At 42.1% G+C, this 22,620-nt stretch overlaps 1 protein-coding gene across 1 annotated transcript in view; it reads left to right on the top strand.

Annotated features, from left to right (window-relative positions):
- The first annotated feature begins 6,115 nt into the window (after nucleotides 1-6,115).
- The window catches only part of DOCK10 (dedicator of cytokinesis 10), a 121,942-nt gene continuing 105,437 nt past the window's right edge, over nucleotides 6,116-22,620 (top strand). Inside the window, exon 1 of the mRNA XM_018080034.2 lies at nucleotides 6,116-6,280. Coding sequence (XP_017935523.1) covers nucleotides 6,116-6,280 — 165 coding nt within the window. The remainder of the gene's footprint in view (nucleotides 6,281-22,620) is intronic.

The following is a 22,620-nucleotide window of genomic DNA, read 5'->3' as shown; positions in this document are numbered from 1 at the left end:
CCGTATGGGATGGTTTCCATTTTCAGCAGGTAAAGAGGCAGGAAACGGCACTTGTGAATTGGTCTTTCATGTACTACTCCCTAGAGGGTGCCAGACACCTACTTTCTGCAGCCCAGTGCACTCTGCAGCCAGGTGACACTGCAACGATTGTGGCAGTGCTGGGATGTTTCTGACTTGCACTGGTGTGAGCAGCACTTGCTGCTGGAAGGTACGATGGACAGAAATGAAGTGGTTGAATGGTTCAAGCACCTCTTGTATAGTTTTAAACATATACTCTCGTTTGTGAGTTTTTGCTGACTGTAACTTACTATGTTAAAAATTGTTTGTGTTGGTCAAGGATAACTTTGTGAGAAGGAAACACAGTTTCAAGATGAAAAAGCTCTGTATCATTCAGGAGTTGTGCTGACAAGTTACTGCAGCAAAAGCCTGCTTTCCCAGGTCACTAGGGAGCAGCTGGTAGAAACTGAAGAAATACAAAGTCTGTGTACTGCTACTCTTAGTCACCTGCTCTGCTGTTTGAGACCTCAGTGGTTCTGATGTGTAACCATTTTGCAGCAACATTTTGAAATGCAGTGCATGAATGTTTTGAAATGAGTGAAAGAGGGTATATTATGAGTGGAAGGCACAGATGCTACTTATGGCTTCTAGCACCTGTGAGTGCATAAGCTTTCTTTGAAATATATGCAGGATCCCCATGTATGCTTTAAAGCTTTTTTTCTTTTTTTTTTTTCTTCTCAAAACATGTGATACCAGTGATTTAGCCTAGCACTGCACAGCCTCTTGTAGGCCACTGGGCTGGATGTGAAAGACTTGGGGCCTACCCCTTGGAAGAGAAGACCAGGCAGCTCCTTGAAAATGGATTCTTGTAGTTCTCCAGACCTCAGTGAGCAGCAGAGAACAGGAGGTGGTGTTGGAAATGCTGCTTCTGTGGCAGTGAGAGATACCCCTGTAACATGGAATCCACCACACTGCTCTAGGGCTACAGTCATTAGAAAAAGTGCGTGGAAAGACCTGAGCTTATACTCAGGTAATATATACTTATGATTTTTCCTCAGGCATCAAATGTACAAGGAAAGGAGGCCCATTAATTGGCATTCTGTCATTAAGCAGACTGCCATGAAGACCTCTTGGAGTACTTTACCTGTCTGATCTGGGTCTCAGTGCTGGTTCCTTGGAGGCTGGTTAGGATTCCACTGTTTGTTTTTAAGTAGCAGAGCATTAAGAGAGACTTTCAAATGTGGGTGCACTTTCTTCCCTCTGCTTTCCTTGTAAGTGCCTCCAAGCTTTTATGAAAACAAATACTTGAGACAAAGACCTTCAATGTCTTTAAGGAAAATTCCTTTGCTAAGAAGATAATGTGTATCAGCCCTTTTTGGTTTTGGAGGGATGATGTGGGTGATGTTAAAATGCTAAAGTGCTGAGAGATGGCACTATAGCTCACAAAAATGAGTGATCCTCATTTGCATCAAGGGAGAGACTATAATTTTGTTGTTGTATCTTGCTGCAAATGTTTGTCTGCTACTTGAATAGGCCAGACCTTAAGAGAAGTTTTACTATAACTGTCTACACGTGGAGCTGTGAGAGAGAGCCACTGGCCACATTGCTTTTGTACTGTTGGGATAGCACGTCATCTGTACCAGAATGATGTATGTGGAATAGTAACTCATGTAGGACAGCCTTGAAAACCTGGAAGACTTGCTCTCCCCTTCCCAAAAGAAGGATTCATACTTTAAAGCGGTCAGGGCTTGCAGGGGGTTCTGACTCATCTGAGTGCCGTGCATGTCTGTGTGCACCAGTACATCACCTGCACTAGAACCACCCCGAACTATCTCTGGTGGAGCTGAGTGAGGTAAACAGCTCACCTGGCAAGTTTCTGTGCTACCTCTGAGAGATTTTCAGTGAATTGACAGTGTTTTGCCAGTTTATTGACCCCTTGGAGTTTAGGTGAATGTGAGTTGGCTGTGGAGTGCCAGCAGCTTTGTATAAACCTGCTTTACACCAGCAAGTACCTTGCTCAGCTGGACACTTGGACATCTTTTGTTAACTTGTAATGGTGGAAGGGCCTTATCACCTGTAACAGTGCAGTTCTTGCTATTTGTACTGCTGTGCTGTCTTAGTTCCTGCTAATGGCTTGAGGCTTTTGTGGGCCAGACTGAACACACTGTTGTAAACAGTTCCAGGGGTGTTCCTGTTTATGTGGATGGCTCCTGTGCTCACCCGTGTCATTGCTGCTTTAGGATTGTCACACTACAAGAGCTTCTGTGTGGCTTCTCAGTACGTGTCATGCAAACACATCTTGGAGAAGGGGGGCTTATTTTCCAGAGGATAAAAAAATAATATTGTCATCATGTCAGCTTAGATGAGTCTTTACAAAAGGTTCTTCTAACCTGCAGCCGTCCTCCTTTCTTAAGAAGAATGCAACCCCCCCTTTGGGGTTAGAAGGAAGGATCAGTGTTTAATTTGTAGAGTCATTCTCTCCCTAAAGGAACTCCTCCAAGAGCTGCCTTTTTGCCTTCCTGTTTAAAGCCCTCAGCTGAAGAGCAAAATACCAATAGGTTGTATCCTGTTCATTCAGATCACAGCAATTCAAATGCCCCAAAGAGAAAGGAAAACTAATGGAATAAAGAAAACTGTGGAAAGGAAAACAACTTTTAATGTAGTGTGCTAATGGGGTATGAAATGGGTGTGTAAGAAAATGTTTGGTGGCATCTTTAGGAAGCCTTGCAGCCTGCTGGAACAGAAATATGGAACACTGAGGAAGAGAAATAACCCAGTGCTTGGAAGAGAGCAGGGTTACTCTCTGCTGCAGACCTCCTGCTAGAAAAGGTTTACCTCTTCGGGCCCTGACTGCCCTTCTGCAGAGCTGGTATCTCTTTCATGTGGAAGCTGAGGCTGGATGATGGATAGCTGTTAGCTTGAGGATCCAGATGCCTTTGAACTTTGCTTTCTTATCACGGACTTCATAAGACATGGCAAGTGTGACCCACTTCTGTTCCTGCACAGCTCTGCTGCTACGCAGACACAGCCCTTGGAGCTGCCAAGGACTGGATCACTGAACTCCTCTGGGTTAAAACAACCATCTTACCTGTCTAACTATTGTGGGTATTTTTGTTTTGTTTTGCTCTTCACTGAGTTACCTTCAGTGGTCTGCTTTGCAGCCTGTTACCATAAACCATCATGCTGGTGTTACATGGCTCCTTAGCATAGCTAAAATGATGGTGGCCAAGAATGGAGTGAGAGTGAGCAGTGGAAGGCTTCTAGTGTGGGTATTCCTTAGCCCAGCATTGCTGCCAAACTCTTCGTAATGGGGAATTAAGGAGTTGCTTGCACAAAGGAGTATTTTGCTTCCCAGGGGATTTCACTGAATTTTGCTTCTGGATTAAAGTGCTAATTAACACAAAATAGTGCTTGATGCTTCACTGCAAGAGTAACTAACACTGTTGATAGTTGGTGTATAAGCATAATGTATGCTAATGAGATCCCTACCTTTGTAAAACAAAGCTGTTGATACTCTGTGTGTGTCCAGGCATTTTTAGTGGGCTGTAAGTTTCTGGTTTCTTTTCCAGTGATGCCTCATATTTCTGTGAGATTTCCTTAAAACAGAAGGGGTTTTTTAGCCCTTCAGTGGTTTCTTTTCCCCTGTGCATTAGCTGTTTTTCAGTTCTTGAATTTTGATCAAGAACTGGAGGCTACTTTTAGCTGGCTTTGGTTTGTTAGTTTACTTGCTTTCAGACTAAGTGTCATTTTTCTCTCAAAAGAGACAAAATGCCAAGAGTGTGTCATTCCTCCTTGTATCTAATAATAGCTTAATCCACAAATAATTGTAATTAAGTCACTTGAGCCACTGGCAGACAATAGTTTGATCTAAAGACCACTGGAATGAATGGGATTCCTCATGGAGAACAAAGTGCAGCTTTGGTTCAAGCCCCAGGGTGCTATTCCATGTACACGTGCATGCACGTGTGACAGTGTTGGGCTGTGCTATGGAAACCAAATTTCATAAAAGTCCCTGCCAACTCTCCCAGCTGAGCACTGGTGAGGAAAAGAGGATGCTGCACAGACGGGAGATGCGTTAGTGGCCCCCAAGGTGGGAGAGCAGTTGCCATAACAGCCAGCAACAGATGTTACCCAGGACGGTATTGCTGCTGCTGGAATTAGGGTAGGAATGGATGTCTCCCAGCTGCCAAGGGCATCCTTTGTGTGGCCAAGGTGTCAGTCACACTTCTGGAGTAGGCAGGGGACTGATGAAAATATAAACAATAGCAGCAGCAGCGGCAGGGTTGCTGATTTGGTGCAGAAATTACCCAGCTGTGCCACTGTGCTCTTGTAATCGCATTAGGAAAGTCAACCAAACAAGCATGATACGAGGCCCTCTCTGCAGGGTTTGCTGGTGGAGAGGCAGATGCATCACTGAAGTGTGTGAAGTCTGTGCCTAGGGAGATCCAAGGGGGAAGAGCTGGGTAGGTGCATTGGCAGGGCTGTGGGTCAGTTTGTGCAGCGCCTGCCAGTGCTGCTATTTTCCATATGCACTCAAAGCAGTTTGCTCTGAAGAAATAAAGGCAAGAAACAAAGACAATGAGTTTGTTGCTTTTAAAGAACAAACCTAAAGGATTTACCCTTTCTGGGAAATGGTTTAATTAGAATTATGACGTCTTTTGCCAGATGCTGAGCAATTAAACTCTAGTCAACCCCAGAAAAGATACTTCTATGAAAAATTTTCAGTGCAATTCCTGACTGGGGTTGTGAAGAAGAGTATTATTTACCAATATCTCATTAACAGACATTATAAGGTTGCTTATGCCGCCATTGGAATTTATGACAAAACTCTCATGGCCTTGATTAGAAATCAAAACCTTTTGATGCAAGGTAAATATGGTTTTGGGTGCACATGTAATAAAGTTATACGTATTAGCTTAAAAGCAGCTGCTCTGGAAACCCTATTGGAAATTCTTAGTTTTCCTAATGTGTAGCAGAAGTCCATTTTCTGTAGGTATTTTTAGTGCTAACTTCCTTTCCTGTGCTATTATCTTACACTCTCCCGCATTAGCGCTTACTGTGTTTCCAGGTCAGCCATGTGATTGCTGAGCATCCCTGCCTGCTTTTTGAATGACTTGTCAGGCAGGAGCCAGAGAGGCAAGTTGTTAGTGCTGGCTGCCGGCAGCAGCTTCTCCCAGCCTGGATCCCCATTGATAACACACTAAAACACTCTCCTCTTCCCCTTATTAGAAAGTCATTGCTGTGTGGTTCAGTGTCAGACCCTGTCAGCAGAGCCCCTCTGTGCAGATGTAAAAATGTGTTACTCTGCAGAAGGCACATGTGTGTGGGTACACAAAACAACCCCACTGTTGAGAGGTATTTCAGAGCTGCACACTGCTGGTTCCATTAAGCCATGGCTATTTTAGCATGAGCTGGATGAAGCAGACCAGATTTCTGCTTTTTTACCACTTGTTACATTTACAACTCAAACGAATTTGCTGTGCTTCAGAAAATTGCAAGAAATGGTAAAAAAAAAACAAAAACAGTTCAATTCCCTCAGTGAGCTTAAGTATGTCTCTTTTTTCTTTTTTTTCTTTTTTTTTTTTTTTTGTGGTAAAAACCCTTAGGCAAAGTATTTTAAAAGCAGCAGTGCTGATAATGAAAGCTAATAACTTTCCAGCTATTTGCTGTTTTGCTACATATGACTTTTTTTAAAAGGGTACTTAAACTGATCCTGCCAGTTGTTGTGGATGCCTCTGTGTGCGTTTAGTGAACAGCTGGCTCTTTTGAACTGGGAATTTTAATACTTTCAGTTCCATGAAACTGGAATTGGAGGAGGCGGCTGATTGTACAAGGGAGGGAGCACATTTTCTCATGCGAATTCAGAAGCAGGGAGGGAGGGAGGGACAGAGAGGAAAGCATCATAATATTGCGTGTGTTTCTGTTTCAGTGGATCAAATCTTTCCTCTGTCTGCATCCAAGCTTATTTGGTTGTGATCAGATGATCAGGGCTCAAGGAAGCGATTGGAGAGCGAGCTGGCTGCAGCTGCACTGTAGGCTGTTTTCAGGGACAAGGAGCCACTGTTTTTCAAACACAGCATAAACATAGAAGTTATTTTGTAGGCTTCAGGATGCAGATATGGGTTGTGCTGCCAGCATTGTTCTGCTCCAAGCCTTTCGTTCTGTGGTACAGAGGAACTGTCCACATATCTGCAGGCGACGACGGCGAGAGGAGTTGTCACATGAAATTCTGCCGCTGGATAGCGATGATGAAATGAGCAGACCCAGGACTCTCATCATAATGGTATGGTGTACTTTAATCAAGAGGGAGAGGTGACAGAATTATTATTACAGATGTTATGTGATTATTTTTTTCCTGTATGCATTCATAGAGAAAGAGCATTGACAGGCAGTTTGTCACTGTACATTAGTTTGCTGGTAGATTTGCTGTATCTGTTGTCAAACATAGCTGAAATGTTACTTTGGAGGTGAAGCTGTGAGCTGCACATAACCTCTGTATAAAGTAAATATTCTGCTGTTTAATTGTTGGTGCGTTTTACTGCTGTTTGTGAGATAGGCAGCACTGGAGCCTGTAGTGTGGTTTGTTTTATTTCAGACTTGGAATTCCAAAGAGCAGACAGCTTAGGAAATGTTTACTAAGTCTGTTCATCATAAAAACAAAAACAAACCCAAAAGCCAAGGAAAAACAAAACAAAACTTTACTTGCACCCAGGATGCAGTTGGAATTTATATTAAGTTATATGCAAATAAACTCCCATATATCTTTGCCTCAAACAGTTTGCAGCAGTAAAATGTTTGCTGGATCATTTCTTTCCAATTTAGTGAGTTGCCTCCGTTCTTTAATGAAAGAGGGTTTGAAAGGCTCAGTCTTCGAGCGTCATTTTCTTTCTGAATTAAACTGGATTATTTTTATTTTGTGGTGGGAATATAATAAGCACTATAGGTTTATTAGGAATAAGTGACAGGGTTGTTCCTCATTGTAAATCGCTTTTTCGGAATGAGGAATACTGCTTAGTTACTGCTCTTCTTTGCCAAACACACATATGGTGAACATTTCCAGAACCCTGGAGTGGTTTGCGTCTGAGATGGCAATGATTTACTACTCTGTGGCTCTCACTTGATAAAAATATTACCAAGACACTGAAAATAATATTTTTGCCACTTTATCAGGACACATTTAAGTGGTAGAGATTTGGGTTTTTTCTATGTAAAATGTATTTTGATGAAGTCCAAAGCACACCCCCTGATACCCCACTCTCACAGAGGGCCATAACTTAGTTGTAAAGAGATGATGGTGGCATTACAGAATTTAATAGCTTTCCTGAACAGTTGGTTTGAATAGAGCATTGCTGCTCATACAGAGGTGTGTGATACAGTCATGGCAACAATAGTAGTAATGACCCAAGCTCAGCAGTGCTTTATGTATCAGCTGAGGGTATTATCCAGTGCATGGGGGAACCTAATGGTCATAATGAGGAAGGGGATGGATTTCATCATCATGAGGCTGATGTTTAAGCTCCTTTTGCTCTAAAAGTATCTGTATCTATACAACAAACTTTTTTTTTTTTCCCTCTTAATGGTTAAGTAAATGACCTCAACAGCATTTAAACAGATAAATGTCTCCTTCCTGGTAGTAATTTCAAGCATAATGAAGTGAGAAATGTCTGGAAGCATGTCTGAGTATGGATCATCTGTGCAACTTGCTCCAGTCATGGAAGAAAAGGGTAGTCTTGGGTGTTGTGGCAGCCAACACTGTATCAGCCTCCCCATACCCAGAAGGAGTTTTCAGCAGCTTGAATTGCAGGGTTTTTTTGGTAAGTCCTGGGAGATCAGGTTTCCAAGAGCTACTGCAAAGACCCCTGGGCTCTCAGGAAAGTGATGCTTTACTCTGCAGTGTGGAGGGAGCTGTGGAAACTTCCACTACCCTGCAGAGTTGAGGATACCCAAAGGAGGGGTATGCTGGTCAAGATGGTCTATCACTTGATGTGAGTTTTCAGGGATCCCCTCATGGCCTCAGAAGCATCCACCCATTGTACTAACAGGGGCTTATGTTTTCTGTAGCAGTGGTTAATGCACTGCTGTTTGTCCTGTCAAAAGGCTGCCCTTCCCAGGAGCTTCGTGGGATCATTTTCTCCCTCTCAACCCTTTTCAGAAGAAAAGGATGAATGGTTCAGCCCTGTCAGAAGGCTGGGGTAGGTGTAGTCAGGTGCTTTGGAGGAAAACTGTTGGGCTGGGGATGATGTGGGGAAATGGTCTTTCTTTACACATCTTTCTTTTTGGGATGTGTATTATTACTGTGCCTCTTTGTCTTGAAACAGTTAATTATGTAACAATCTAAATGAATTTGCCATTCAGCTTCGCAGTTAGGCTTAGTAATGATGTGGAGACCTAGTGGGATGAGAAGAAAGTAGTGCTTCAGAGCAGTTTTTGGCAGAATGGATGGTCCTCTTTCTGCTGGAACTCATGTTACTTGAAACAGAAGCGTGAAAGAGGGCTGGAGGCCTTAATAAAACACGTTGTGTTCCTAACAGATTCGTTTTTTCCCCTTGGTCTGTTGTAGATCACTGAAGTTTGTGTGGATAATACAGTGGAGGCAGTTATGTAGATGAGCAAAAAAGTGTTTAGTTCTCAGTGTCATTATGCACATTGTGCAGATGCCAGGAGCTAAACTGATCCCAGCAGGTTACTGTCTGAAGGCAGTGAGTAATTGGAGTGCCCAAAGAAGAGAGGTGAGGAAATCCCAAAATGCAGAATACCTGAGACGCACTGACAGGCCTGGGTGTGATTGCCAGCTGCATTTGGTTCCTGTCAGCTGAAGATCTGGCATTTTGTCATTCCATGCCTTCAGATGAAATGGTCTTCCTCTTTGTAGCTTGTGTGCCACTGGCTATATGCTCACTGCTGAGAGTGTTAGTATTTGGTACTGATTTCAGGAGACAAACTATGCCTTCTATTCAAACAGCTTTTTCAAGTCACCAGACTGTTGTGTGTTCTTGCAAGTTTGCCTGTCCTGTGTGAAGCAAAAGTAACATCTTAGTTACATCTTAGTGCCTTCATGAAGAAAGCAACCCTGAATCAGAGATAACAGAAATCTACCCCAAAATTCTTATATTAAGTATACAGCTCTATGGATGTGCCCCATTTTGCTTTGTTAATCACTGAAGGGGAACATCCTTGTAGGATATTCTTCTGGGAATTGTGGTTTTGCCCGTGGGACTCCAAGCAGGGGATGGTGTGGGTGTACTCCACAAGAAAAGAAAGGAAGAAGGCCCACACACAGCCTCCAGCTATTGCTTAATGACCACCTACTAATCACTGTATGAAACCTTTAGGCATCACAGCAGGTAGTTCTAGCATTCCAGTCCTTTCAGAAAGTGAGGACTGATGTCTTTATTCACAGACATTTTTTTTCCTCTTCAGTCTGTTAGTTTAGAAATCTGGTTTTACCCTTGGGCAAGACAGATAAATCATCTGTTTTAGAACTGGGCTGTCTTGCCTGGATCCACAAAACTGGGAGAGCTGTTTGAAAGAGAAAACTGAAAATGCTCTGACAATTTCTATTGTGTATCATCATCTCTTGGATGAAATCCTGGGTGTTGCCAGAGACATGCAAAATAAGTGTCCAAACAACCTCTAACATGCTGTACAAGTTGAATCAATTTGTTCAGTGACTCTGCATTTGATAGACCCTTGTTGTTTTCTGAGCCTTTAAGAGCATGTCTGCAAGAACTAGTTTTCAAAATAAGTCCATGAGATGGTGAGGTTTGAGATATTAGAAACCCTTAGAGAGTGAATACAAATGACTCTGAATGCTGTTTCTGCAAGAAAAAGGAGAAGAGAAAGATGCCTGGAGGAAGAAAATGTAGTACATGGGATTATGTGGAACTGTTTGGTGTTTTAAAGGAGGACAGTAACATTCAGGTTGGTCTGCCTTTGGAACTTGTGACTTGAAGTTGAGCTATATCTAGTAGGTCATTCTTCGGGTTTTTTTCATGTGATTTATTATGAACTGTGGCAGCTGAGATTTGTGTGATAAGAGCAAAGCGTATTTGAGGATATAATCCTCCCCACCACCCTCACCCCTCCTGCCCTTGGAATAAACCACATAAAAATGTAAAAAATGTTTTGCACTTTGAATAAAATACTGTAAATTGAGCTGACATATTATTTGAATGCAGCAACAGCAATATTCATTCACTTCATTAATGCTGCCCAAGCTGCTTCTTAGGCCACTTAGTTTGTAAATGGACTTTTACTCTTCTAAAAGCAGTAGAGACAACAGAAGAGAAACAAACAGAGAATTTTCCATCATCTAGTACTAAAGTTTACCTCTAGAATTGTGTTCTTTAATTTTGTTGCATGATCTGTGTTAATTTTCTACTTCTATGTGAAATAATTCAGTGCACTCATTTCCTCATTTGTATGCTTTTCCCTACTGAAGGTCTGTAGTGTATGCATAAGTGCTATCAATGGATGACAACTCTCAGAATTGCAAGATCTCTGACTCATGGCATACTGTTTTTGTAGGTAGGAATGTGTCTGTGTGTACACAAATGGGGAGGACTTGCTGTGGCTTTTGGAGGCTGGCATGAGACTCAACTCTGGGAAGAGAAGGGTGTTCTCTTCCTGCAGTGTATTGGAGAAAGGATTGTCTTTGCAAAGCCAGACTACCCAAGGCTGTGAAGTTGAAAAAAAATATTCAAAATCTTCATATCTTTTTAGCTTAAGTCAGAAGCTTCAATGTGTAATACATTTTTAAGCAACAATAAACATATGTAGCTGCATTTGACTTTAACTTCCACTTTGGTGCTTGACCTCAGCAGGAACAGAAACAGGCCCGTGTTTGAATAAATTAATAACTTCGGAGTGTAAAGAGGAAAAGTAGTAAGTGATGCAGAAAATGCAGTTCTGCTTCAGAGCCGCTTTTTGCCACTGCTCTTGTTACCTTTGCAACTTCTTTGCCCAGTGCCCACCAGGCCTGTGAGTAACTGCAGTGATGTCCAGCCCTTCCCCTCAGCTCCTCTGCTCTGGTGGGGTCAGAAGGGCTCAGCACCATCACCAACACAGCAGCAGAGAAGGGACAGTGTCCAGCTTCAGAAAGGTGCTGGGTTTGGTTTGGTGTTTACCAGTTTAGACAGCAGCTAAGGCTCTGGGTTTAGTTTCTTATATATGGAGGGGAGTGAGCCCAAGACGTGGGTCTGTTTTCATTCCTGACTCCCAGAAACATTTAAAGTATGCATATGGATCAGAAAGAGATGGCATTAAAATGGCCTTTTTCCACTGAGCAAACCTTCTCCATTTGACTTTAGTACTCTGAGCAACAGTGTTTTGTATTGCTTTCAGTTCTTATTAGTGTTGCAGCAACATGTGTAGTATGACAGTATGTGGAATGTGATTACTGTGAATGTGTTAACCAAATTTCTGTGACAGCTTATGAAAGTGTGGACTGAAAGCAATAAAGTGGTGCAAATATCCTCCTACATAAGAGCAATTTATTCTTTTTCTTTTTTTAAAGAAAAAAAAAGAGAGAAGCAAGCTATTTATTTGTAAGCAATGCATACCTGAAAGAGTAGGGTATAAATTAAAGAGGTGCAGAAAAGTCTTTGTAAGTGACAGTCCTTGGAAGTACTTTGGGAAGGCTTTGTGATTTATGCATTTGACAAAAATCACAATTAAGATGTGTGTGCGTGGTCAAAATGCTTCTTGGCAGAGAAGAAAGTTGACCTATAGAAAGGCAGTGGCACTAGATTAAAACCAAGAAGGCAAAGAGAGAAACAAATACACACAAGAAAAGCAGGAAAAAACACATTTCAGGTTTTTCAGGCTTTGGCCAACAGCAGCCACACTACTCTGTGTCATAAGCACATATGTAAACAAAACTATGCACACATATGGTTGATTTGTCCCAGTTTGGTCTGCAATGCTCTGCAGTTCTGCTTGGCTGTAGCAAATGCAAGCTTTCCATATTTTCCTTGATCATTTTGCTCTTTGGATCATCCTACAGAGGAAGGTAGGAGAGTTAAGAAAAGAATCCCAATGGTCTATTTAGTCCAGGATTTGGGGATTGTGTGAACTATGGTTGTAGGAACCTGGACCTGTGTACCAGTGGTACCCTCATACACCAAATCAGCCATGAGCATAGATTTTCCATTTATGTTTGTCTGCTTTCCTGTGTTTACCACAATATTAAATACTTGAACGAATTATAAAGAAAATATTAACTCCGAGTAATAATTAAGATATTAACATGGATTTAAATACCAAGTGCTAGGCACGGGATGAACCATCTAAAATTAACACAATAATATGTTTGAAGTTCTGAAGAGTTCAAGAAAATGCTTTGAAATGTATTTCACACAGAATTTAGTAGAGGTGTTTTGTTTCATGCGGTCAGTAAACAGCATAGTGTTGAACAAAAATATAAAAGATATATATGTGTATTTGGAACCAGCAGCCTTTAGGCTTGTTTTCAGAGTAATTCTATGAGTTTTTTATCCACATCTTAGGCTGCACAAGTAGTTCCAGACTCACAAATTGGTTCAAATAATTTGGTTTTTGCTTCCCACAGTTAGATTTTGGTGCTGGGATGTGTGGCTGCTCCAGGCATTATGCTGACCAGGCTGTGTGGGTGGATTGAGTTGATAGTTAATATCTACAGAAATGGACTGGAAACACAGATACTACCTACTACAGGGTCTTGGCTGAGGAGCAGGGTTGTCCCACGCTGCTCAAGCTCCATTACAAGGAGCATAATCTCCATTAGCTGTGGTATTGCTGTCTGTAGCTCACAGGAGGCTGGTTGGGGCAGCATAGACAGTATGTAGAGCCAGAAGGGTGCAGAAATCCACCTGTGATGCTTGGGGCACACCCCTGGCACACCTCAGGTGTTTGCACTGCATTGCCAGCGCGGGTGCCTGTGGTGATGTGCAGCTGGAGCACTGCCCTGTGCCACAGGGCAGCTGGAGAGCCTCTGGCTGGGAAGGTGAGTGGCAGCCTGGTGGCAGCAGCGCTTGTCATCTTAACATGTGTGCTCTATCCTTGGCTCAGGCTCTGGTAGATTGTTCGCTTTGGCTGAATTAGGGTGAGTCGCAGCTGGTTCAAGAAGAGTACAAAGGCACAGTATATTAAGCTCATGCTTTCAGAAAATTATGTTAGTGCCAGTCTTCAGCCCTTACCTCTCAGTGGCCTTAACTCACTGCTGGCTGCAGCACTGAGAGCTGGGCTGGGCTTTATTTTTTGTGCCGTTGTCAATACAGATCCTCCGAGTAGCACTGAACTGGATTTAAATGCATATAGCTGAGTCCAGAGTCTATTTCAGACCTTTGGCTACGAACACGGGGATATTGATTTAGCTTGGAAACAACTATGCCCTGTAAGAGGTATGCTGAGTGAGGAAGGGAGCCATAAAGACACTGGGGCCCTTGGAGAACGCCGGCCAGCCAAAAGTACTGCCAAAGTAAAAGCTTCTGGGAGAGGCAAAGGGAGGAGGGAGAGCTGTCGAGGCAAAGACAGTGTGTAAGAGAGGAAGAGTTTAGTGATGAGAGAGAGAAGTCAGGTGGAAAACGCAGTTTCTTCTCAACTGAAATTATTTAGTCACACTACTGTTAAACTTTGGTCAGATATTTGATTTTTGAGGGCTAGCTACCACTGTTCTATGTTGACATATCAAGATATTCTGATGCTGCTTTTTGTTCCCCCCTTGTTCTTATCAAAAAGTTTGCTTTTGCTTCACAGTGAGTATGCCTCTTCCTACTGAATTTAAACTCTCCTCCCTTGCCCTTCTTCCACTTCTTCCTTCCCAAAGTGGAAAACCATCTTCAGCTTTGACTTCAGCATAAATACACTCTATTCCCCTTTGGGGTGGATTGGAAATCTGAATGGAGTGTGACAGATATGTTCCTGATATTTCTCACTTTCATGAAGTTTCTTCTTCACAACAGCAGTCTTAATACACTTGTTCTAAACCTAGTTTAAATAAATCAGAATTCCAGTTTAGCACATTTCAGACAATAGCCTTATGCAAAGCTTCATTGCTCATGAGACAGAGATATATCTCTGAGCCTTTATGCTTCCTACTCTTCCATTTATCAGAATTATTTAGTTTTAATGTATGTGGAAAGTCTTTGTTGCTCCACAGCCTCTCCAGTAACCCCTGGGCAGCAAAGCAAGGTCATGTGGCAACAGGAGTCATTTGACTTCATAGCAGCTACTGAACCATTCCACCATCAGCTGTGGTAGAAAGCTAAACTGGGGAGTAGATACTGTGAGTACATCTGCAGCGTAAACTGAAGTGTGATTAACTGTGTGCTGTAAAACCTGCTGTGGATAACTTTGGTGTTCTTATTTTTGTCTGTGCATCTCAGGGGGGTTACCACTTGATTTCTAAAACCTCTCAAGAGATTCTGACTTCTAGATTACATTTCCTGAATCATACAAGGTTTTGATGAAAGGCAGCACTTCTTCATGGCTAGCAGATGACTACTGTCATCGTTTGGATGAATACAGACTAGTTCTGGCTTGTGATACCTCCTGTACCTTAAGGGGAATGGGACAAACACAGAATTTGGTTTCTAATTCTTCAGCTTATCTCAGTCTGTCAACTAGTATTAACTGGCAGCTCTACTTTTGTGAGGGGAAAAAAAAAAAGAATTCTCTGCTGAAGTACTCAAGTAACTGCACTCTTGTTCACTGCAGTACTGTTGTGTTAGGAGCACAGGAACAGGTGTGTTATCTTTAGAGTGTTTGGAGCCAAGGAAGATGAAGGAAAATGGACTGTCTAGGAAAGACAGGAACAGGTCCTGGTCTTTTAGATTTTGAATCACTTCCTTGAATAATGAAGGTTTCCAGCTTGAATTAGTGATTGGAGTGAGAAATACCATGGTAGGGAAAGGATTAGAATTCAGCATCAAAAAGCATGTCACATGAATACTTCAGGATGTTTTGGGTGGCACAGGTCTGACATCATCTCAGGGCACTATTCCAAGTCTAATCCAGCTGAAGCTGGCTCAGATCATGGACCCTGATCTCCTATGCCGAGGTGTGGTAGCTATACATATGTGCACATATTTCTAGTCAGAAAGAAACTGATTCCTTCATTGTTCTGGAGCTCAATTATTTCAGTTTTGCTAGGACTCTTATTTTTAAATTCTGTAAGTAAATATATTCTATAAAAATGTGCTTTTTTTTTGTCCTACTAATTTGGTGCCTCTTCGGAACAAAATGCTATTTTCTGTCTAAACAGAAAGAAATTGTGTGCAATATCTTACTTCAACAATTGCAGTCTGTTAATAATTATTGCCAATTTGTGGTTAGCTTAAAAAATAATAGATTCTCTGTGTGTGGTTTTCAATGAAAAATAGCTATTGTAATGTTTGTCGGCCTTCTTTCTGCCTCAGGGATCACTCTGAATACAGTGTATGGAACCAAATGAATGGAATACTTCGTGCCTTTGGTGTTTGTTTTTCCTCACTTCTCATCTGTCAACTGCTGTGCTCATTTTCTTTTCATTAGTATTGATACTTGCTGGAAGATGAGATGGCCAGATTCAGTTCTCAGTTAAATGTATGCAAATCCAGCAGAATAAGGTTTTGACTTCATGCAGTAAAGTGGATCAGAAGGATAATTCTGTGCTGCTTGCGTGTTTCTCTTCCCAAAAAAAGAGATCGTGAAGTTAGAGTGGAAAATGTGTGTGGCCTTGCTGGATCAGTCAGTGGTTAGCTCTGAAACTGGGATGTTGGGAGTTGAACATCATGCCACCAATCATTTGTAACTTTCTTTGGCTTTTCAGCAAGTGTTTGGTGTTACCTTGATGTTTTCCATAGGTTGTGACTTATAAGCTAAAATTAGCTCTTTCAGAGGGTAAGCCTTAACAGTAGAGAGATTAATTACTTAAGTGTAGATTCCTGGAACCAGATGCTCCACTGTCATCTTTTGAGATGTTTCTCCCATTAGTAAATTATGTGCAAACATTCATTGCAGCTATCTCTGTAGGAGATCTGATCGTAATGGGATTACAGAGAAGTTCTGGAGAGAAACTAATCTTGGAATTGGGCCTATTCTTTCTTATTTTTGGATACTTGTGGCTTGAAGGTAAAGAGTAAGAAGTGCTCACACAGCTGATCTGCACTTCTTTCTTTTCAGTGCCTTAGCCCTTTCCCTGTCTGTAACCCATTCTCCCACATGCTTGAGGAGGAGCCTTTTCTCATCTCCTTAGAGCTCCTAGAAGAAGCAATGAGGCAGAGTATCCAGCTGCCTGTTTGGTCTCTCCACCTGCCAGCTGGCACTTGTGCCTGGCTTTGCTCATTCCAGCTGTGACTCTTTTGGCTTTTGCAGCGCTCAAGTCCTTCTAGATATTGACCACCATCAACTCTTTGGTTCTAAACAATAGCACAGTCCTTAAGGAGGTGCAGTGATCTAAGCAGTTACCTAATAACTTGTTTGTTGCCAGGAATGTCCGGTTCTTTTGGCCTTTCAACCTTGCAGTTGGGTCTCCTTTCATCTTTTAACTGTCCTATTATGAAAGAAACCAAGTCCCTCCTCGTCTGTCTGCTCCCAGGTGTTGTACATGTGCTCCATAACACATCCTCTGGATGAATGTGAGCATCAGATGGGTCGGAGATACAGGGAGAGTAATCCTAGCCTTGAATCTGATACATCCAGCTGGAAACATTCGCTGTTTCTTTGCAGACTTTTAATGAATACATTTTCCAGTATTTCAGATGCACAATATGTTTTTTTGTTCATGATGCATCTGGTTCTTCATGATGACCATTTGCCCCTTGTAGCACCTGATTTTGTTTGTGCTGACAGTGTAGCAAAGACGTCAGTTGGGGAAGGACTCGTGACTGGAGTGTTTGTGCATCTGTCACCTGCTTTTGTTCAGAAACTCTCTGACCAAGCAGCTCTGACAGATAGCATGCTCATTCCTCAAACTCTTGTGTAAATCCAAAATATTTTAGCAGAACGTATGGGAGTATAGAGAAAACTCATGAACACAGTTTGAACTGAAAAACTATTTGAAAATAATAGAAATGTTTGCTGACACGTGCTTAATTCTGCTTTTTATATAAAAGATAGAAGTGAATCCAAGCCTGGAATTGTACCAATATGTTTTTGCCCTTCCTCTCCAAATCTAATTGAAACTGTAAATATTGGTTAATAAAATGTAATTCTGAAACATTTTCACTGTATGAAAAAGCCAATTCTTGAAGAATGCACCAAGCCAGACCTGCCCAAATGAAATGTCTGAGATATGAGTTGACATAAAAGTTTGTACCAGCTCCCACTGAGAAGTTTCTTTACACAGTATTTTTAAGCTGCCAAAAGCTTTTGTACATGCTAAGTGCTTGCCAATTTTCCTTTTTTAAACGAACTCGAAGGCAATTTTAAGTTACAAGAGCCTGAAGAAAGAATACGAATTGGTGGCTAAACATTGCCTTTTGTAAATTGCATTCAAAAGACAACTGTATTTCTTGGAAATATTTTCAAAAAAGGATTTGTTCCTTGAGTCAGGCCGTGTCTGCAGTGTTTCAGTGTTTCAGGCAGAACAAGGAGCTGAGTGAGGAGGAACTGCGGCAAACTCTGCTTTATTTCCCATCCACATCCCTTTCTGGCGCTTGTTTATGCCTGGCTATAGTGTGTATTTGTAGGAAATCAGAAGTTAACCTCTTAGTGTCTGATTTCCTGAACAATCATTTTGTTTCCAGCTCAAATGGCACTTAGTAGAAATAAGAGTCAGGATGTTCCAGCTATTTCTACAGTAAGAGGGGAATTTTTTGGACTTTCCAGAATTTCCATATTGAAAAAAACCCCCAGAACTTCCAAATTAAAAAAAGACCTCTTGGTACAGAGTCAGACTGTTGGTGACCAGTTTAAGGTTGATGATAAGGCAAGAGTGAAGGTCCAAAGAATTGTCTTTGCACGTTGGACACAAAGAGCAAGACGTGGGAGTGGGGAGAAACACCAGGGGAAGAATACTGGCTTGCACTCATCCCATCAGAGAAAATCACCCAAAGCAGGCTAAAGAAGAGGAATTACTATGATTCAGCTCTCTGCCTTGCAGAGGCTGGGACCTGGAAGCTTGGAGCAGCTTTACTGTGTTAAGAATGACATAGTTTTGGTCCTGTTTTCCAGCTTGCTGAGAAATCGTAAATAAATTTTGCTTTTTGATCTATCTTTGGATAGAAGAGTTCCATAGCAACTTCTTGGGAGGGCTTTAATACCTCATACAATTCAAAACAGACTTACTGGAATTGGAAAATTACAGAGAAGGGCGAGGAGGATCAGCAAAATTAGTCCATGACTACATATGTATGCAAAGACTAGGCCTGGACTGGCCTGAAAAATAACTGAAGGGATATGATGAAAGCCCTAAAAATCAAGAATTATCAAAGACTTTGCTAGCATTTTTTTCTTTCAACATCGAGACAAATGAAGTAAAAATCATCAAATTAAACTAATAGGGGGCAAGTTTGTGAGGAAAAAAATTACAGAATTAATATTAAAACTGGATTTGCTTGCCACAAAATGTGTAAGTTTGAAGAATGACTGAAAAATTTCATGAGACAAGTCTTTGAGAACTAATAAATATGCTGGTGCCATCTCAGGCTGGGAACATGCATGAGTGGAAACTGAAAGAGTATTCAGGAGAAGCACTGTTATACTGATGTGTTCTGTACTTTGACATAAGCATCTGTAGACTCACACAGGTGCAGAAATCTGGGTTAAATCCTACATGTTACAACCGTGCTTCCATAAACTGGAATTTAGTGTGGCATCCAGGTGAACATTTGTACTTTGTTTGCTACTGAAACAGCACTGCACTTGGCGTGGTCTTGCCTCCTGCACATGGCAAATATGTGGGCTTAGTTGCTTCTGCTCCCATGAATTATTTTGCATTTGTTGCAGGTTACAGTCCCTGTGCATTGCAGGTTTGCCGGTGTGTGGTTCCGTGTCTGTGTGTCAGGACCCACAGCAGCCCACTGGATATTCCTTTGCTGTGAGGTTGGGATAACTGAAAGAGTAGAACTTGATGGATTATATCTCTTTTTTGCCAGGGTTGGGTTATATTTAGTTTAAATGACTTTACGCAGGCTTTCACAAACTGTAGGGCTCTCCCAGGGACCCTAACCACTGCTTCTTCGGTATTTTCCTTGAGTTTTTTAACCTGCTTGTTTTGGTAATACTGAAGATTGAGTATTTGTTCTAAGTCTCCTTTAGGATTAGCAGTTTTTAATTAAGAAATTTTTTAAAGACCTGGAAAGGTGAAACAATTCTCTGGGTCTGTGGAAAGTTGTGTCAGAGTAAGAAATACCATCTCAGATGTTGGCAGTGTCTATTCCACTATGCTGTTTTGTTTTCTGTGTCCCAGGAAAGCAGAAAGAGAATGACAATTTCAAAGGGATGCAAGTTGTCTTTTTCTCCTTCCCATATAGCAAATTTAACTAATGTAAATCTGACTTGCAGGGTTTTATACTTCATTCCCTTTTTTTTTTTTTTGCTAAAATAAGAAAGTAATCTTGCTTATCTGCCTTTGAAATTTGTGTGCTTTTTTATCTCTTCCAAAATGCCATTATTTAACTTTCAGTTATAGGATCCAGCTGATGAATTATTACATGCAGTTGCTTTCTGAATTGCTTAAGATACCCACAGGCACTAGAAGAGAGTTGGCAGGAATCTGTGACATTGAATATATGTTACAAGTATGTGGTATCAAACACAAAAACAGTTGTACAGTCAGCTTGCACATGTATGGAGGGGAGTGTGTTTTAGTACTTGAAAGAAAAAAAAAAAAACAGTGAAGAGGATTCCAGGGTATTTTATATCAATGTTATGTCATTGTAGATGTTGATTGTGACCTTGAGTAAATGAGTGAGTTGCCCAACCTCCTTTTGCTTCAGTTATTCCAGCTGGAAAATTGGGTGAAAATGTGGATTCTCTTTATAAACCAGATGTCTGATCTGGGCTTTTCTTGGTAAAGAAAATGAAAAATCATTTCTGCAGCATAGCACAGACATGAATAACAAGGATTAAAATTGCAATCAGAAAAGCATGCAGCAGAAGCCCAAGTCACAGCTGCATTGATATGTCTGGAGATAGTGTAAATTAAGATGATTTAAATTATTTAATCACCTTTCCTGGCCCTTCATCACTAAGTGTGTTGTTATCAAGGGCTGATTCCAATCCATGTAAATGAAAACAAAAGGGGTAATGTTTATTTGAAATTTCCCAATGGACGAAAGTAAAGAAGAAATTAAAGTAATTGCATATTTTGCTTTTGTACACACCAGCAGGACAACATTGCTAATGGAAAGTTTATTCTTCCAACCTGATTGCCAGCGTAAGAAGCAGCGTTTTATTTGCTTAGAGAGAGTAAGTGCAGCCCTATTTCTACCCAACCTGTGCAAAGCCAGCCAGGACAGCAGCCTGTGGTGACTGAGCTCAGCTGTGCTCTCAGTGAGTCTGCAGTGCCACTGTGCCCCTGGGACTCTGGCACTTGCAAAGGGGACCAGCTGGCAGCACCACAGCAGTACCAGTGTCCCTGCTCTTCGTGCTCCCCCTGTGACTCCTGTCTCCCGAGGGCTGGCGGGGTAGGTGAGGAACAGCCGCACACATGAGAGCTGTGATCATGGTGTTCTGTAAGTGATACCATGTGGTCGTTGCTGGAGGCTTCAGGGTTGTCTCCAGCACGTTCTACAAGGCCCTTGTCAGCCTTGTGGCAAGGGAACGTGTCATATTCGTGTCGGGTGCAGGTGGGTTTCCAGCTTGAGAAGCTGCTGGAATGGTGCTGCTGTTCTTGAAGGGTGAGCTGATACACTGCAGTGGCAGAGTGGGACAGTGTGTGCAGGGGAAGCAGCATTCCTAGGCTGTGGAGGAAGAAGGGACTGCTTTTGGTCAGCCAAGCCTGCTTCCTAAACAGGAGGACAGCAAGACATTCCATAGGATCTGTAAAATCAGCAAAGGGGTAAATGGCTTTTTGAGTGTGGACATTATTAATAAGCTCTTGTGAGTGCTTACATGGTTGAGGTGATGAAATGGCCCTTGAGCACTGTGTGAGATCAGACTGGGAACTGCCAGATTGCCCTCCCAAGGCCTTCTCCTCAACCCCCCCAGGAACCCCTCCAGCCACGGGTGAATTGCTCTGGCAAGGCACGAAGGGACTCGCACGTTCGACCTGGGGACGGCTCCTGTCACCACCAGTTCAGCTGGAGGGGGTGTTTTAGCCTTTCACACAGGGCAAAGAAATACAGCAGCCTCTCATAAACGTGTTCTGCATGAGTGCACTAATATCTGGGGCATGAAACAAAGGTGAGGGCACACAGGGAGGAATCGCTGAGATCAGCACACTGTCCGGCTGGGAAGAAAAGAAGTGGATTGACATAGGTGGAGTCTCTGACATCAGGGACTGATATCTGGAAAGATCTGTTAGCAGAGCTCTGACAGATATAAGGGCTGCTTTTCATGGATATTTATGCAGGGGGACTGTCCCCCTGCCTTGGAGAACTCACCTTGTGTGCTGATGTTGTTTTAACTGTGATGAGTTCCCAGCCCTTTGCCTGGTCAGAGCGAACTGTATGGATGTGTGGGCAAAATGCAAGCATCAGCTATTCTAAAGGCTTTGTGGAGTGTTTGTGTGCAAGGCTTGATGTATCAGCTTAGGTTGTTAGGCCATAGGTGGAGTTGTATTTCTCAAAAAACAATGTCATTTGCTTCCAGTTGATACAGTACCAGAGTGACTTTGCAAATGGTTGCTTCAGATGTTGTTTTTCTAACTCAGGTTTTTTACCTTTATGTTTACATTGTTTTGGTTTCATATTTTTCCTTTATTATTTTTTTTTAAAAGGACATTTTCAAAGCACAGACCAATACTGAGCATTTAATTCCAAAATAGGATCTCTTCTTGGTTTGATTTGTTTTTTGATTTTTGATGGGGGAGGAGGAAGAGAGGGAATGTTCAGTCTTTGACAATGGGATTGGGATGGAGGTTGCTAGTACTTTCTGTTGTTTTTGTTAGGTGCTAGTAAAAAACACCTATCTTTTTCTGGCCCAGTGTAGTAATTTGCTTTACCTATCCACCATGAAGCTTTTGGGAAGTGCAGTTTTCAGTCACAGCCACAAACCACCCCAGAGCACACGCTATTGCCGATGCCTGGACAATGCAGGTAAGATGAGTGTGTGATGTCCAGTCATTGTCACCTCAGCTTTAGTCTCACTGTCCCATTAGTAGATTTTTGGCACTTGTATCTGAAAAAAACACATTCAGTGTGTTGCCACTCAGTACAATCACTTTCCTAGCGGGCACTGTGACAGCAGAAAGGACAGCACGTTGGATCTGATGTGTCTGGCTTTGTCCAAACATAACTCACTTCTGGCAGCATTGCCCTGTTCAGGTTGTGACAGACAGTGATGGGGGACTTGCTGGGAGATTGACACTGAAGATGAGGTGAGGCATATACAAAAAGCAACAATAGTATGTGTGCTGGCACTGCCTGCATGCTGCGGGGTATGAACTGCGTTAATCTCATTATTGGCCTCGGAAGTTGAGTATGCCAGCTAGGTCTCCAAGTTTTGAAAAAATAAAGTAAAAAGTTAACATTAAAACCCCCAAAATCTAAAGGGCTCTTT

Source organism: Manacus vitellinus, unplaced genomic scaffold (assembly GCF_001715985.3).
Source record: "Manacus vitellinus isolate BGI_N305 unplaced genomic scaffold, ASM171598v3 scaffold_49_pilon, whole genome shotgun sequence".
In the NCBI taxonomy this organism is placed as follows: Eukaryota; Metazoa; Chordata; class Aves; order Passeriformes; family Pipridae; genus Manacus; species Manacus vitellinus.
This window is presented reverse-complemented; position numbering and strand designations above follow the sequence as displayed.